The sequence below is a fragment of the Zingiber officinale genome, chromosome 4A (assembly GCF_018446385.1).
Source record: "Zingiber officinale cultivar Zhangliang chromosome 4A, Zo_v1.1, whole genome shotgun sequence".
NCBI lineage: Eukaryota > Viridiplantae > Streptophyta > Magnoliopsida > Zingiberales > Zingiberaceae > Zingiber > Zingiber officinale.
The window spans coordinates 160999722-161016706 of NC_055992.1; the positions used below are offsets into that span (position 1 = coordinate 160999722).

A 16985-nucleotide genomic window follows, 5' to 3' on the forward strand; every position below is an offset into this window, starting at 1 on the left:
AAAGGGGTATTTTTGATGGTGGTCCAACCCCTTTAGAGTATAGTCATGTGAGGAAGAAAGCTACTCTACTTACGGAGGTGGAAAGATAATTTTATCAACAAAAGGCAAAGAACGTTTATTTGAGGAGTTCAGACAAGTGCACAAACTTCTTCCATGATGTGGTAAAGAGAAACTGTTGGTGCAGTTAGCACTAACGGTCTAACTTAAGTTTTGATGAATGACAAAGTAGGTTAAGTTCTACGAAGTGTACAGGAGAAGCCCAGATGGGTCGACGGGCTGACATGACGTCTGACACGAAGTCCAGCTAGGTCGATGGGCTGACCTAATAGCTGGCACGAAGCACAGACGGGTTGACGGGCTGACGGGCTGACTGGACGTCTGACACGAAGACCAGCTAGGTTAAAGAGCCGACCGGATAGCTGGCACGAAGTCCAGATGGGTTGAAGGGCTAATCAGACGTCTGACAGGTAAGTTGAGGTAAGTCATTGGAGGGGAATGACTATGAGAACGCGTTCCCGAGAAGGGAACATTAGGCGTCGATCCAACTTAGATCCATTTCGGAAATCTAAGTTGAGATCATGACTAGATTCCTGTCTCAAGGAGATGAAATCTAACTACTACTTTTATTACTCTTATAACTTAAATATGCTAACACTTTGTTTTGCAGGGTAGTTTTGCATTTTACTTCGGACTAGTATTTTTTGCAGGTTGCTGAAAAAACAAAGGTCCGAACACCCAGGATGCAAAAATTATCCCCAGCCGCGTCGCCACGTAGAGCTTCATGTGTGGACGGGCTACATTACACTCCAGGCGCCCGGAAGGGATCAGGGCACCCCGAACCTCCTATATAAAGAGGGTGAGACTTGGAGCAAAGAACAACGAACAACAAGATCTTCCAACATTTGCTCTGCCATGCTACACTCCTGCGACGCTGCGAAAGCTCCTCCGACAACGCACCTCGTTTTTATTTGTCTTTGTTGTCGGTATTATTTCTTTAAAGCAACTGTACTTTCTATTTGTAAAATAATTATTCGAATTGCTAGTGGATTGCCCAACGAAAGCACTCAACGAGTGTGGGCCTTGGAGTAGGAGTCGACCAAGGCTCCGAACCAAGTAAAACGGTTCATGTTAGCATTGTACTTTTTTGTTCTCGATTTTTCCGCTACTTATTCTACGACTTCTGATTAATATTCACGGCCCCTCTCCCCCCCTCTATCGAATTACACGATCCAACAAAAATAATAAGAGAAATGCTATCATTATACTCAAGAAAAAAGATGGGAAAAAACCACAAGCATAAGTGAAGTTGCGGAGGAGTTTGTTGATTATTTCCATAGGTTACTTGGCCAAAAGGAGATGTGTGACAAATGGGACAGCAACTCACTCATGGAGCGGAAACTTACAAGAGGTCAATCTGAGAATTTGTGTGAGTTGGTTGAGGAAGAAGAGATTAAAGTCTCCCTACATGATATTGGATGTGGAAAGGCTCCGGGCTCAGATGGGTATAACTCAAAATTCTTCACTTCTTCATGAGATATTGTTGGTAAGGATTTTGGGGCAGCAATGCAGGAATTCTTTCAACATGGCAAATTACTCAAGCAATGGAATCATTTCTTGATATCATTAGTGCCGAAGAGAGATCACACTATTGGGGTTTCGGACTATAGACCAATATCTTATTGTAATTATTGTTGCAATATCTATGGGTCAAGGTTGACCAAGCTGACTAAGCTTGAGTTAGCTCAAGTTTGAGTATTGATGTTTGAGTTTCGATGTTTGACAATATGTAGAGATTGCAAGTGCAATCGCCAATTAAGGAGATTATTGGTGTAATTTTTCACTGGTCAAGGATTGACTAATTTGATGTGAAGAAGAGTCAAGTTAGTGAAATGATGATTGAAAATCAAACACAACTTCAAATCCTTTGAGAAGTTACATCAGATTTTTGGAAGGCAGTACAAGTGTGGTGGTCGGAAGATGAAGGCTCGACATTTAGGCATCTCTAGCTTAATTTACTATGTGTGAGAAGCAAGGAATAGATGTCGGTACCAAGACATTACGTCGAACGTGGATTGGTTATTTCGAAAGGTCCAGATACAGACATGCCCACAGATTGTGGACCTAAATCCTCCATAGTCTTCAGCACTTGCAAATTAAAGGACCAACCGGGACATGAATGACTGACCGGGCATGTATGGCTGATCGAGATATGACTATGTGTGTGCAGTGAAACAAACAAGACAGCTAATACCCGGCCAGGACATATAGTTGTCCGAGACATAAATGGCAAACTTGGGCATGAATGGTCGATCGGGATATGACTGTATTCGTGTAGTGAAACAAATCGGACTGCTAATACCCGACTGGGAAATACAGTTAAAGGAGTTGGTCGTGCGATGGAGGATGGACGGAGGAGGCTGATCGGCTTGATGGTTTGTATGACTGGATGAGATAAATGACTGATCTGTCTGGGTGGGCATCGGTCGGTTTGGTCCGGTTTTACCCTACTACGGTTTTATTTTTTCGGTTTTGGTTTTAAAGATTTTTGATCCAAAACCAAACCATTTTATTATGGTTCGAATCGATTTTTATTGTTATACGGTCGGTTATATACGGTTTATACAATGAATTATATTAATTTTGTGCTACTATAAATATTAATTTAGAGACAAAGAAAAAGTATCAATTTATTAAAATAATTATGAATTTAAAGTAATACTTTGTTATCCGGTAACAATAAGTAAATATAAATATATAATTTGATTATGCTATTATATTATAAATGATTAGAAACTAATCCACTTGTATGATCCAATATCCATAAAAATAATGTTTTAAGTATAATACGATCGGTTCGATTTTTTGGGAGTCAAAACCGGAAACCGAACCGAATAATCGAATTTTAAAAAACTTAAACCGAAACCGGCCGAAACACCAAAAAAACTGAACCGAATTTTTTCGGTTCGGTTGGTTTTTCCGGTTTGAACCGAATTATGCCCACCCCTAGTCTGAATGGCTGACCGGATCCTTCAAGCATGGCCGGTCGATCTGATGGCCGATCATGATGATGAAAAGACAATAAAACTGACTGGAACATAGATGACAGACTTGGATATGAATGACCGACCGAGATATGATGGTGTGCGTGTAGCAAAACAAACCGGTCTGCTAATACCCGACTGGAAAATACAGCTGAAGGAGTTGGTCGAGCGATGGAGAATTGGATCTTTCGTAATATTTTTATGAGATGTTTTGTAAACATCACAATGGGTAGATTGTGGCCATGTGATACATGATGATGTGGTAGTTTGCATGAGTTTGTAAGAGTACCGAACGATGATTGAGGAGTTTACCTCAACTGTAGAGGATAAACTCTTAGCTACCTTGTATGGTTTGACATTCGGTTTGGGAGACTTTACCTCCCAAATCAGATTTTATACATATGTATCTATTTCCGTTAAAGGAAGTGGCTTGGGTTATTCTCCACACAACAGTGAGACAATACATCAAGAATAATCCGAGAGACAGCCAGACAAAAGAAATTCTACATAGTTTACATAGTCTTCAAAAAAAAAAGTAGATCCGCTATCTTAGCGGCTCCCCTAGTACTGGTCCCATGGATATGGAGAGAGGTAATGCAAGTACACATGCATCAGACGCATAGTGGGGTAAACCCCAGATCGTCAGTTTCTAAAAATTGACCCATGGTCATTATGTCAAAGATGTCATGTGCATTACACCCTGAGGGCTAGTTTACATAGTCTTCAAAAAAAAGGTAGATCCGCTACCTTAGCGGCCCCCATAGTGCCGGCCCCACGGATATGGAGGGAGGTTCATGTAAGTACACAGGTCATAGGCGCATGGCGGGGTAAACCCCAGGTCGTCAGTTCCTGATAATCGACCCCTGGCCATTACGCCAGAAATATCATGCGTCCACCGTCTGCGCTACGCCCTGGGGGCTAGTTTACATAGTCTTCAAGAAACCACTATGTGTTGATCAATATTTGATCAAGTTTGCTTGAAACTAAGTCATTAATCCATGTCAATTGACATCCAATGGACCAAAGGTCCACCAAGTGCATTATTGTGTCGTCGCCGCTAGGTCATTGTTTCATAGGGCGAGACAGACATGTCATATTCTTTGTTTGCATTCCGTTTACCATTGGCTTTGCCCTCTGCACCGTTGTTGGCTCCGCTCTGCGATGGATTGGCTCTGCCCTCTGCCCTAATCTGCTTGGCGATAAATTCCTATAACCATTCTCCACTTTGCTTTGCTCTGCACTGGCCTCGCTCTGCCCTTTGGACCATGCACTGAATCCCTTCCCAATCTGTTGTGTCTTGCTCTGCTCGTGCACAACCGCTATGCTCTACCATCCGCGTGATCTCAATCGCCGACCGTCCTGTGTGAGCAGTCTTGTGGCCCCTAGTGTATCTTTTTGCACAACCCAACATTTCTCCTTAGAGTGACTAATGCGTCTACAACCTTTCATCATTGTCTCAAACTTAGCCTCTAAGTTTCCTTACGCTCCCATTGGAAGTGTGATTGATACCATGTTAATATGCATACCCTCCATATCCACCTTAATCAGTAGTTTTACATAAGTATCATGTTCTCTAGTCCGGATCAACTTATCTGTATACAATGGCCGCTCAATTTCCAAGCCAACAAGGCTAAGATCATGCTATGTCCAACAATCCGGAGTAGCCTGTATATTTGCAGCCATACTAGAACAAAACACCCATCCTCATCAAACAAGAAACAACTCGACATCATTTTCAAGAATAGCAGACTGTTATACGTAAAATACGGCCCCTTCATCAACACACAATTCGTATTGTGGATTCCGATCGCGGATGCTTGACTACAGCCACTACTCTGGCGGAGAGAAGCCAAATGGATCGTTAGTCAGGGTTTGAGAGGAGTGGAACAGGGTTCTTCACTAAGCTCCAAAAATAGCAAATATCTGCCTCATGAACTTCGAGAGCAAGTGCGAAGGAGAAACAAAAACAAGAGAGACGAGTTTAAGTAAAAAATTCAAATGGCACCTCGTATTTTGTTATTTTATATTGAGCTCCGTTTCGAGCCATGTTGTTTCAAAACTCCGCTAACGCAGATTGCAGTTATAAACGTAACCGCACTTGCGTTCGAGAAGGGAGGAGAGGCGTCCCTCCAGCACCGAATATCTCGCCGTGATATTTTTGACGCTTTCCTTTGACCCAGACATGCCAGGTTCTCAATGGTAATATACTTGAGTATTTGCAAGTTAAATTACCACATTAACTATCTCCACCAGAGAATACGAATTTCATTAATAATTAGATTCTAATGTTTGATCGAAACAAATGAGCGATGGATTGTTGGAATTTATTTAACTGTCACTTTTAAACATAAACAGTGAGAAAAAGGGTATGTTCAGTATCATGCCATAGGAGGATCTAGAGTCACTACACGAATACATTCAAAACACCTTCTCCATGGATTTAGTTATTATCAAGTTTAGATGGGTCTTAATATTACAGAGCAGTAGCCTTGAGTAGTAACAATTGTGCTTCAATTCTGGTCTATGCCATCCCTGCACTAGTGGCAGTCCTAATAATCTGAAATAGAGCTGTAAGCAAAACAAAAAGATTTTAGAGATCGTTAAACAAAATCAGTAGAAATAATAATATCAGAGAACTCTACGAACTGTTTGAGTGGATTCACACAGATGACAAAAGAAGGAAAAATGGCAAGGTAAATTCACAGTACTTGTGGAGGTAAAAAAAGGAAAGCCCACTTGATCCACCTTGCAGAGAAACAGTTTGTCCTACTTCTATTTCCATTTATGAGAGTAAACACGCCCTCAAGGATTAAAGAAAATTCTGGTGTGCTAGACATGATTTCATGTTCCTTGGGTACGCATACAACACAGAAAACTTCACCTATGCTCCTGTGAAATTGTGAAGAGTAGTATGTTTTGTAACTTCCGCAAGATGTCTATGACATACTATTCATTAACCGATGGTTTGCACACAGAGCTATTGATTACTCCAAAAGATAACGTGCCTTTAAATGATTGAAATAGGCAAATCTAAGATTGCATTAATGCTCAAGTGATATGAACGTGATAGGACCAAAAAGCGGAGTTAAAACTATCGTTCTCTATATCCTATTTCAATAAGGAGATGAGGTCAGGATGTCTTACATGATCCTATGACAACAAAGATAAAGAATCCCAGGACGATAGGCCCAACAGGATAATCATTTCCCTTCTTCACTGTTGTCTCAGGTACAGATCCTCTCCTTGCTATATTTTTCTGAAACTTTGCAACCTTCCTGTCAGCAAGGCGTCTTGAAATCGTCTGCAAATGAAGGAATAAAAAGTATCATATATAGAGGAGCTATCCACAATCACCATTCCAGAGGTCTTTAGTGCCATAAATAGTAAATATGGCAGTGAATGCAAATGAAAAGCTAGTAAAAAAGAAGATAAAGATACTGTACAGTACAAATATTTCTTATTGAACGGCATGTCAAAGTCCTCAAAAGTAACAAAATTTTTAATTCATCAAAATTTTAAGGATTGGAATTTTATTTCTGATATTGTATATTTTGTATTTTGCGAAACAAAAAAAATGAAACTGAGAAATTTCCTTAAATTCTCATTTTCTCAAGTCCAAGATAATAATTCATATTAGAATTCCTTTCCAACAGGAATTAATAACAAACAAGCTGTTACAGAAGTGAATTTTAAGAATTAAGGTATCAATTCTTGGTTGAATGTTGAACAAATAGGAAATGGATTTTATCCCTCTTTAATATTATTAATTAGTAATTTTGCAATTTTGTTTTGGGAATGCAAATTAGGCTGTGAAGTAATGTAGGCAGTAGAACTACAGGAAAACAGGGTTGATTTAGTATATCAGTCACATTTAAGAATTAGAAAAACCTATGTTTTTTTGGGAGTTACTCGTCTTAGGTTTTGTTTTATCATTATAAAACTGGTTTCATGGGACCTATGGGATCCTAGTCCCCTTTTTTTGAGAGTTACTCATCTTAGGTTTTGGTAAATATAAGCACATTGTCCAAAACAGAAGTAAAATGGGATTAGACAATCCAAACACAAAACCGAAACCTAATGATAAACTTTTACAGCTAATGGCTGGATACAAGAAAGAAAGGAGTAGAAATAAAAGCAATTATGGATCTTCCTTCCACCAAACATTAAAAATAGGAATTTACTTTTCCTTCAGTTTTTTTAATCCAACATCAATTCCTAACCAACATAATTAAAAGAATTTTACATTAAGCAGTACAGTGCACAACACTAAGATACCTTGTGTTGTCCCATGCATATAGGGAGCAATAACACAAGCTTTCTATTGTTTTTCCATTATTTTCCCTAATCCAATATCAATTCTAAGATTGTTTTATTTTGTCCTCTACGTATAGGGAGCAATAACACATACGTTTTCTATTTTTTTCCCATTATTTCCCCTATTTATTTGTTCTATGGTTTCGATGGATGATCTAAGAAACTTAATGTTATGATACTATCAACGGAGATCCATTGGGTTGTACCTTCTAGTCTTCTACTACGAATCATTTTGAATAATTCAATGTCATATTTGTACGAATGAATAATCAACACCATAATCAACTACAGGAAACCGCTCCGAGCAATAATAATTTTAAAAAAGTTGCGTTCAGGGGAAAAAAATGGATTTTCTACCTTCTAATCTACCGGATCGAACATTAAGTTATGCATTTAGAAGTGACAGAGTAATCATCAGAACTTTTTCCTCTGAAATAACTCATAGTACAAAACAATATTCCAAAAAAAAATCTTTAGAAGAACAAGGAAAACAAACACATCGTAGCGGAGCAGATCTCCTTCGTAAAAATAATCACCTCTTGCTACAAAAATACGAACAGATCTACAAATTCGCATGCAATATCAGCAGCTACCTAAATCTTTAAATGCGCGCAAAATTTCCATCGGAAACTTCGAAGCAAATATCAGGAATAATTGGATCTAACTAATCTATACGAGAAATGGAGGAAAATAAGTCACACTACATTAAAAACGTAAGAATCTGAGTAAAAAAAAACCCCAAAAAAATCACATAGAACAAAGAGTCCGTTGAGAATAAGAACTAAATCAAAAGTTCAGATCGGAAGCTCACCATTTTTCTCGCCGCACGGATGAACGGAGAGATCTATAAAACTGGAGATCTGGAGGAAAGATAGAGAGGGCGAGCCGGCGTCGGCAACGAGGAACGTTTCTCGCATCGCTCACGCGAGGGTTGAAATATACGCGTTGGAATCGGAATGACGGAATTGGTAAATGAGCAGTACTTTGGGGAACTCGAAACTTGAACCCTCAAATCACGCCCGGCATTTATCCGCGACGCAAGGAATAGATGAACGGCAATGATCATTTGGGTGCGATTGGGTAACGGTCCATGTTGGAATATATTAAGGATTTCTGAATACAGTCCGGGCTGGGGTGGACAGCCGTCTATTTATCACAGGTGATATAATAAATTGGGAATTTAAGAATTGTCAAAACGCTACAGTTGAGGAAAATATAAAAGAGCCTCTTACTATATTTTTTTATCCAAAAATATTTTATTATAATATTATCGTATTTATTAAAGCATATTAAAATAATATAATTAAATTAACTTTAAAAAACTATACATCAAGGATGTTTATATTAAAAAGTTTTTTTTTTACTTAAACTTTAATAATTTCAAAAATATTTTAACCATAATAAAAAAATTTTGAAATTAATAAAATTTCATGTGTGTGCATGAGCACAGATCTCCTAGACCATTTTTTTTGTGATCCAGGAGATGTGTCACTACTATTTACGGTCGGATCACGATCGTGATCCGACCGCAAATGGTTGCGATCCTTTCTTGGATTCATCGTCCCCATCATATTATAATTTTTATTTGAAACGGATGGTCGAAAGCTGTCCGAAAGCCTCCGGTGGTAGATAAATGGTCAGATTACTAGACGTCGAGCGAGAGTGTCCTTCGAACAACCTCCAGCCGTCCACTCCGAACAAAAATTATAACCTGATGAGGACGGTGAACCCAGAAAAGGATCGCAGTCGTGATCTGACCGTAAATGAGAGTGGCACAAGCCCTGAATCACAAAAAGTAGTACAAGAAATCCTACCTCGTGTATATATATATATATATATATATATATATATATATATATATATATATATATATATATATATATATATAAAATTAAACCAAAAATAATAATTTATTTTAACATATTATAGCATTTAAACAGAACTTCACTTTTGGATACAAAAATATGACTCTTTTCGCTCTAACAAAACTACTTGTTGCTTAAGATTTCTAGTCATCTTAAAATAAAACAGAAGCTACTCTTCTCCAAACTCATCTTTCTCTTCATTTCCTAATTTTAGAGTGATGTTTCTAGCATCAAATATTTAGAACAGATCAGATTTCAACATTAGTCCATGCAAGATCAGTTCAAGAGAGCTATTAACATTCAACCTTTATCTATTTTAATGAATATATTTTAAGCTCTAGAGCACATACAGTAACAATCAAACCTTTATCTCATTAATTGAGATCGACTATTGCAACAAAAGGCATCCTAAGCAATTAAATTATATTGAACGAAAGCAGGTAACACTTGAGCTCCTCAAAGAAGCTCATCTATAGTAGTAACTCGAACAACACAAATAAATTTGATATGAACAATGCAAATAGACATAAATCCCAACACTACCATACTGATGTGCAATATGAATAATATTTATAACACTACCATACACATTGGTCGATAAGCAAGCTTGGCAAAAGACAAGGGTTCCATGTTTCATACTCGAAGGAGAATGAACTTGTTGGGACATTTTGGTCATGCAGCTGTGAGTAATTTCTAAACATTATTTACAGAAAATAAATTAACAGAAAACAGCGAGTTGGAGTTCGAAGTCTGTGTAGCAGGCCTTAAAGTAAAAGTTCATAGCGCACAGCTCGTAGCAAACGCTGTGCGGATTTGAAACGAGTAACTGATGGTGAACGAGCTAGGGAAGTCGCGGGGTTGTGATGGCCAGTTGTGGTTGGAACTCAGGGCTCTAGCTTCAAAGAGACGACCCGGGATTGCCGATTGCGCTTGGCCATCTTTACAAATACCATCGACAAGCAAGGCGGCGCCCACCATGGCTTGCGCACTTCTTGTTCCCCTCTTAGGCATGCAACTGCATACATCCAACCCAAGAAGTCGTAGAAAATCTTGAGTTTCAAAAGCATATATGGATTGTAAAGCAAAGATGATCGTTTGTCACATTGGAGCGACCATATGCCTGCAGAAACATTAAGCTAGAACACATGGTCTGAACAATGGTAAGTGGCTATGCAAACTCAACCGTGCCTAGTGGAAATCGAGATCCTATTTGCGTAGAGGTATTAGAATCATATCCCAAAGTCGGATGTTCACAATTTTACCCTGAAAAAGGCACCTCAAACCTTCATACCATCAATGGCTATCTATATCTCGTAGGGACTAAGAGGACTACATTGAGCAAAATAGCAAATATGAAATGGAAGGAATCTAGAGGTGAAAGTGATTGCTTTAGACTCAAGATGAAAAAATACAAGCCATGTTTATTTTTTGATCAGGCAACTAGCAGCTTTCTCACCAGTTGAGTGAGGTGGAACGTTAAAAATACTAGAATCAGAATGGACCAAGGATAACTATCTTAATCATTCTATGATTACAGTAACAAAATCCATCTACCATCGTGGCCACTTTAGCAATTGGAATTACTTTAATTCGAGCGTGATAGGTTCAGGTTAGTAGTTAGGCTAGAAAGTTTCTGCAGCCTACAAGCACTCAAGGATGCTATTACTTGTGCAATCTACTAATATTCTGAAATATGGATTTGAAGTGTAACTTCTATACCAAGGTAACACAAAAAAAAAGACCCAAATAGCTCTGTTAATTCACTTGCCACAGTTCGTAATTAAGAATAGTGACAGTAGGTTGACAAGAGGTCATGTTAATTATTCCAACAAAAGACAGCTGATAAAAGGTCAACTAATCCATCAAGATACATCAGATTGGTAAGAGGTCGTCTTTACTAATCCATCAAGATGGTGGAATAATTTTCTTATTGTTGTCCAGTATCAAACTCCTACAATTAACTGGTGAGGTGAGTCAAAGAGCCCAGGAAATTCTTCAACTCAGTTGACAGGTGTGGAGTTGAGAAGGACTCAGTCCAGCTTCAAGAAAACAGGTCATTGATTAAACCAATAGTGAATATGGCTAGACTGTGTATATAACTTTGGTCTATTTTTTCATAAAAAATTAAAAAGACACTAATTGTGAAAAAAAAAATCAAGCAAGCAAATTTAACTGGAACAAGATAATTTAAGTAACTGAATTGTTTCCCAGCTCAGCTAAATCAAGTTTTTGCAAATATTTTGCCAGCAGCTAGCTAGTCTTGTTTTCTTGTAATAACATGGTTAACAGCATGAGTGTGTGCGTATCAGGCCATGAGACTCCTTATATAAGGAACCAGGATTAAGAGTTTACAGGATATCTGTCTTACAGAGTTACTCTTCACGCTATTAATAATTTCCAAAGCAAGTGAAGGTAGTATATCTTGTCTCCATGCACCTAAGTTAATAATTTTTTCCTTTCCACTTTTTTCTTGAATATTATCAGAGATATATAACCGTCAGACAGGATGAAAATTAATATCAGAAAAACGTTTTTATGAAAGAATCACAGAGAGAAAAACATGCTACCTTTTATGCGCCTTAACTCCTTGCATAGAGTTATAAAGTCGCCCCACTTCATGTGGCAGCGCCTGATAAATCGGAGAATTTGCTCTGTAGTAAACATGGATAAACTTTCTAAGTATTCACCATTTACTCCGTTTTCTTCAAAAACTTGTCGGTAGCTACCAAGATTTATCTCTTCAAGCCATAATCCAACATCCTGAAATCACATGGTTTAGCTTTCAGTATCGAGTAGTGAAACAAACAAAAAATTTGTAGCTCCTTTAACAAAGGTGTTTTTCCAAACAGCTATTCTGTCATGTTGTCATGTCATAAGACAGACTAGCGGTACGGAGAGTATCTAAAGACACATTATATGATGGGAACAAATAATAAATATGAGAACCAATGAAGTGAAAGTAACAAAAGAGTCTAATGCGTAAATCGTAATTGTGAAAATTGATATGAACCACAGGTTGCATCTGAAATTTTTTAAATTGGATACTTCTATCTAAAAACTTGGCAAGACTGACCAACTTTATTATTCTTCTCATTTATTTATGTCTGTTTAATAAAGTTTTAATATGAAGTTCGTTGGTTTAATTTCTGATTATTTTTATTAATATGAATAAATTATAATGAAATAAAGAATGTGTGTGAAATTCATTTATCAAACATAATTTCTTAATCTTCTTATCACCTAAATTTATAATTTAAAATAAAATTAATAAAATTCTAGCTAAATCAATGGATCTAGGTGAGTCTGGATAATGGATTCACTTGAGCAAATGTCTGGCAGGTCCGTATGCTGCCATCAATCTGGCCTTTGAACAAGTGACCTTGAGTTTGGCCATATTAAGTTTTTTTATAACTATAACCAAAAGAAAGCCTATATAATGGCAAAAGATGATGCACAGTCGTAGTGTCAGAATAATGAATTTTAAACCTCATATTGTTTCCAAACGTATATACAAAAACATATAATGCAGTTGAACTTCCTTCTATTAACCATTGTTTCTCAGACAATCATCAGCCAACCTAAATATTACTACGGTGCCTTCTAAGAATTTAGTTGGGTGAAGAGGTTTATGAATTGTATCAAAATATAGAAAGCGAGATTTCTCTGTTAATTTAACATATATCTATCCTGTGAAATCAACATGAAATTGATAGCTGTTTTATCAGCTACTTCTACGTGAATGCCCTAGTTTAGTACACTAGGATCTTAAAGACTAATTATCCCTTTCTTTGTAGTTCTCGATTTGCTCTTTCTCAAGATCCACTACACTACTTTATCTACTGAACTGCATGTACTAGTACTACCCACGCCTTGTTTTGTCATGCTAACTATTTTCCTATTATTGAGATGCAACTGTCAATGCTACACACGACCATTACAAAACTTCAACCTATCTGCAATGGCAAATTAACATGGCAGTATTACTATGTTAGTATTTATATGGTATCTCATTTTTCTAATTTCCTCTTCTCATTTGTTTGATGATACATCACTAACCAATCTCAAGACTTAACAATGTTTATCAATTCTACCATGTATTTACGTATTTATTGTTTTATTAACTTCCAAAATCTGAACGCATATGAACTGTCAGAATAAGGAAATTGTACTTCTCTAAGTCATGACCAGAAAAACATCTAGTTTAACAAAAGTTTTTGTTTTGATACTTCCAATGACAAATTCATTCATTTTTACTGCCTAAGCAACCAAATTTGTTTAATGCTAAATTTCAATCAGAATCAACTTTACATGGTTCTTAGTGGTTGGATTTTCTGAATTCAGTTTTGCCACTCTCCATGGTGCCAAGTGATTCTATATTCCCAATTATGTTTGCCATTTTGCTGCTGAGTGGCAGAAACACCTAAGTTATCATACTCCATACTATTACGGCAACTATCTTAACTACAAACCACTGACGTACGTGGTGATGAAGCATGACTGTTTTAGCCATTGCTTAAATGACTGAAATTCCAAAAATCCTATAACACTTGATCAGATAAAACACAATAAGCTTTATAAGAAACGGTTGGCCTAAAAGTAGTCCCCTCCGACTACATGATTTTTTTAAAAAAAAATATATTGTATGATTCACACAAAAAGGAAATAATTAATTTTCAAAACTGAGTAATAATTACACGAAACCAGCTCCAGCCAGTTCAGTTGGCTTTTGAGCAAACAATTGGGATTATTCTAGATAATGCGGGAAAAAAAAGAGGTCTGAATTCAAATCAAGAACAACTACTAGGGATTCAACAAAATCTTGCAATTTCTCAAAAAAATGAGAGAGAGGGGATTTTAGCATACTCTGAGATCTAAAGAAATCTACCAATCAACAACAAAAAAAAAGTTTTGTACTGAGATCTATCCCGTTCATCCGATCCAAATGCATCACTGCACAGGTCCAAACAGAAGGCGGGAAAAAAAACATTTCTTGTTCAATCGGAAACAAAAATTCGGACTTTATTTAAAAATCATGAGATCTGAGAACAAATGAGAAGCGAAAGACACATGCAGTGACAGGTCCAGAAGCATACCTCTACCGTCCAGATGAAGAAATCTATGGGCTCCGGAGACCGGCCCTTGCTCATCTTACGCTTGATCCTAAAAGCACCGACCCTAAGCCAAAACACACACACACACACACAATTAACTGAATCAAATCCCGACTGGAGCTCCGAGAACACACAAACGCATTCCGATTCCACAATATTCTGCACCAAATCGCAAGAAATTACCGAGTCGGGACAACTCAGCTGCTACCAAGACGGAGGATACAAGCGATCGCAACAGCGGCCACCGAAGCACTGGCAGATCGATTCGGGCCCAAATCTCACCGTAGGGCGCAGATGACACCGCCCACCGCCATGAAAAGGGGGGAGAAAATAAATGAATAATAATTCCACTTAAATGTCCGCCAAAATTATGCGAGCTACTTTACATCTTACCCCTCCCGAGTCAATATATTTACACTTGTCTCTATTTATATAATACCCCTCATAATTTCAACTTATTATTTCCACAGCGGCAAATTTGTTCACTTAACAAAAATATAATAACTAAAGCTAGTCGGAGGAAGTTTGATGTCCTATTACACCCATGTTTTTCTCAAACCGAGTTAAGGGATGCAATTGCATCCAAAAAATAGTTTAGGCGGTTTTATGAAACTCCCTTCTACATTTGGAGGCAATTAAAACTTCACCAAGATATCTCATTCAAGAATGCATGTACTCAATTGGATGATGAAACTATACTTTCACTTAGCCTTTAGGTGGTTGGTGGCCTCATTCTCTTTGGCTTCTTCTCCTTTTGGGTCCCATCAACCCTAAACTTTTGGTACGATAGACATGTCGATCACAGTGATGAATCATCTTTTATTGAGTTAGTAGTTAGGAACTAATCAATGTCGAATGAGGGAAAACTATTCTAAGATTCTAGTTGGTGACTACTTAGGCATTGTTATAGGATATTAACATAGTTCATAAAACTTAATATAGCATTGAAAAGTATTATAGAATTTGAGAGTAGTCATTGAATCTATAGAGAACTAATTGTTGTGACTCTTGTTGGGCGTTTGGGCGTTACTGGAGACGAAAGGTTTCCCTTCGTTACTCTCCTTTTGCTGCAAACGCCAAGGAGACGAAGGGGCGTCCTTTTCCCTTCGTCTTCCTTAGCCTTCTTATAAAAGGCGTCCAAGTGCAGATCAAGAGGGAGATCTTCTGGCGAAGGTGATCGGGGAGCACCGAGGTGATTGTAAAGGGAGAGATCGTGTGAGAGCAAAGGGAGAGCATTCGGCTGGGATTTGGCTCGTGAACTTTGAAGCGCTTTCCGGTTGCTCCGTGATCGTGCTTCCGACAGCAGCAACCTCTTCGTCGACCGCCGGCGTCTTCAACAGCACTTCGGGAGATCACTGTGAGTTTATAATTACCGCATCGCTTTGTTTTATCTTTGTATAGTTTCGATTTCATGCTCTCAAATTACCAACAATGGTTTCAGAGCGTGCATGTTTTTGAAAGCATGGAAATCGACGCGAAAAAGCTCAAGTTTTTTCTTCTTCTGTCGCGAAGAAGAAGATGAACAGTGCAATTGAATCGATTAACCAATCGATTCAAAAATCGCACAGATTGCTTGATCGATTCATGGATCGATTGAAAAGGAATTAAAAAACACGAACAGTGCATATTTTGTTGTTTTAATCGATTGTGCAATCGATCCAAATAATTGAATTGATTGAAAATGAATTGAATCGATTCAATTCATGGCACAGTGAATGAATCGATTGAAAAAAATTTGCTCACATAATCGATTCTTCACTCGATTGAAAAAAAAAACGAAATGAACAGTGCTCAAATTTGATGAAGCACAGTGTCGCATGCATGTTTTTTTTTAATCGATTCAATTACAAATTTGAATCGATTAAATATAAAAAAATAAATCGTGTAAAGAAGAATTGCATGCATGTTATTTTTTTTCTTCACATACAAAAACAGTGATGTTAATTAAATACATTTATTTATTAATTAAATGTATATAGAAATATATTATTAATTAATAAATAAAAAATATTTAATTAATTTATGGTTCAATTTACTGAAAATGGAACCAGACCAACTTAGCCGATTAAACCCAGGTCTAGTTTAAATTATTAGTTGATTTAAGCAGACCAATTTGATTCAATGATACCTAAAGCTGGTTTAAATTATTTGTTGGTTTAACCAGCTCGGTTTATTATTGAATTAATTAGGGTGATCTTGATTACAGAAGTTGGGTTGATCAAATTTGACCGAATTAGTTCTGGTGTATCAGATTTGATCAAGATTTGTTCTAATGGGTCAGACTTAATCCAATGGGCATTGGATGAATCAAACGAACCTGAGTTTGATCAATAAGTCTGAGGTTGACTCAAATGGGCTTAAACAATAACAGAACATAGGTCCAATTAGATTAGTTCTAATGAGGACAATAGATTAAACTTAAGATTCGGATTCATGATCGACTAATCCAATGTGTCAGTCACATGAGACTCCCCAAAATAAGGAAATTTGTTTTTCTTAATTGCTTGTGTATATTGTATATTTTGTTCTATATGTGAGAATTGAATTTGACCGATTTTGTACTGGTCAGTCGGTTTTGTACTGACATCATGCTTTTCAATTCCAGATACAAAGAACGATATACATGATGACTGGTCGCTATGAACGACAACGTG

General features: G+C 37.4%; 2 protein-coding genes across 2 annotated transcripts; both read right to left on the reverse strand.

Moving 5' to 3' along the window:
* Positions 1-5329: 5329 nt before the first annotated feature.
* On the reverse strand, positions 5330-8323 carry LOC121972030 (stress-associated endoplasmic reticulum protein 2-like). The gene is made up of 3 exons (XM_042523614.1): positions 8167-8323; positions 6186-6342; positions 5330-5609 (listed from the first exon to the last, which is right to left on the reverse strand). The coding sequence occupies exons 1-3, from the start codon at positions 8167-8169 to the stop codon at positions 5563-5565; spliced, it is 207 nt and encodes a 68-aa protein (XP_042379548.1). The 5' UTR covers positions 8170-8323; the 3' UTR covers positions 5330-5562.
* Positions 8324-9741: 1418 nt separating this feature from the next.
* On the reverse strand, positions 9742-14675 carry LOC121972029. The gene is made up of 4 exons (XM_042523613.1): positions 14515-14675; positions 14314-14395; positions 11788-11980; positions 9742-10235 (listed from the first exon to the last, which is right to left on the reverse strand). The coding sequence occupies exons 2-4, from the start codon at positions 14365-14367 to the stop codon at positions 10105-10107; spliced, it is 378 nt and encodes a 125-aa protein (XP_042379547.1). The 5' UTR covers positions 14368-14395; positions 14515-14675; the 3' UTR covers positions 9742-10104.
* Positions 14676-16985: the final 2310 nt, after the last annotated feature.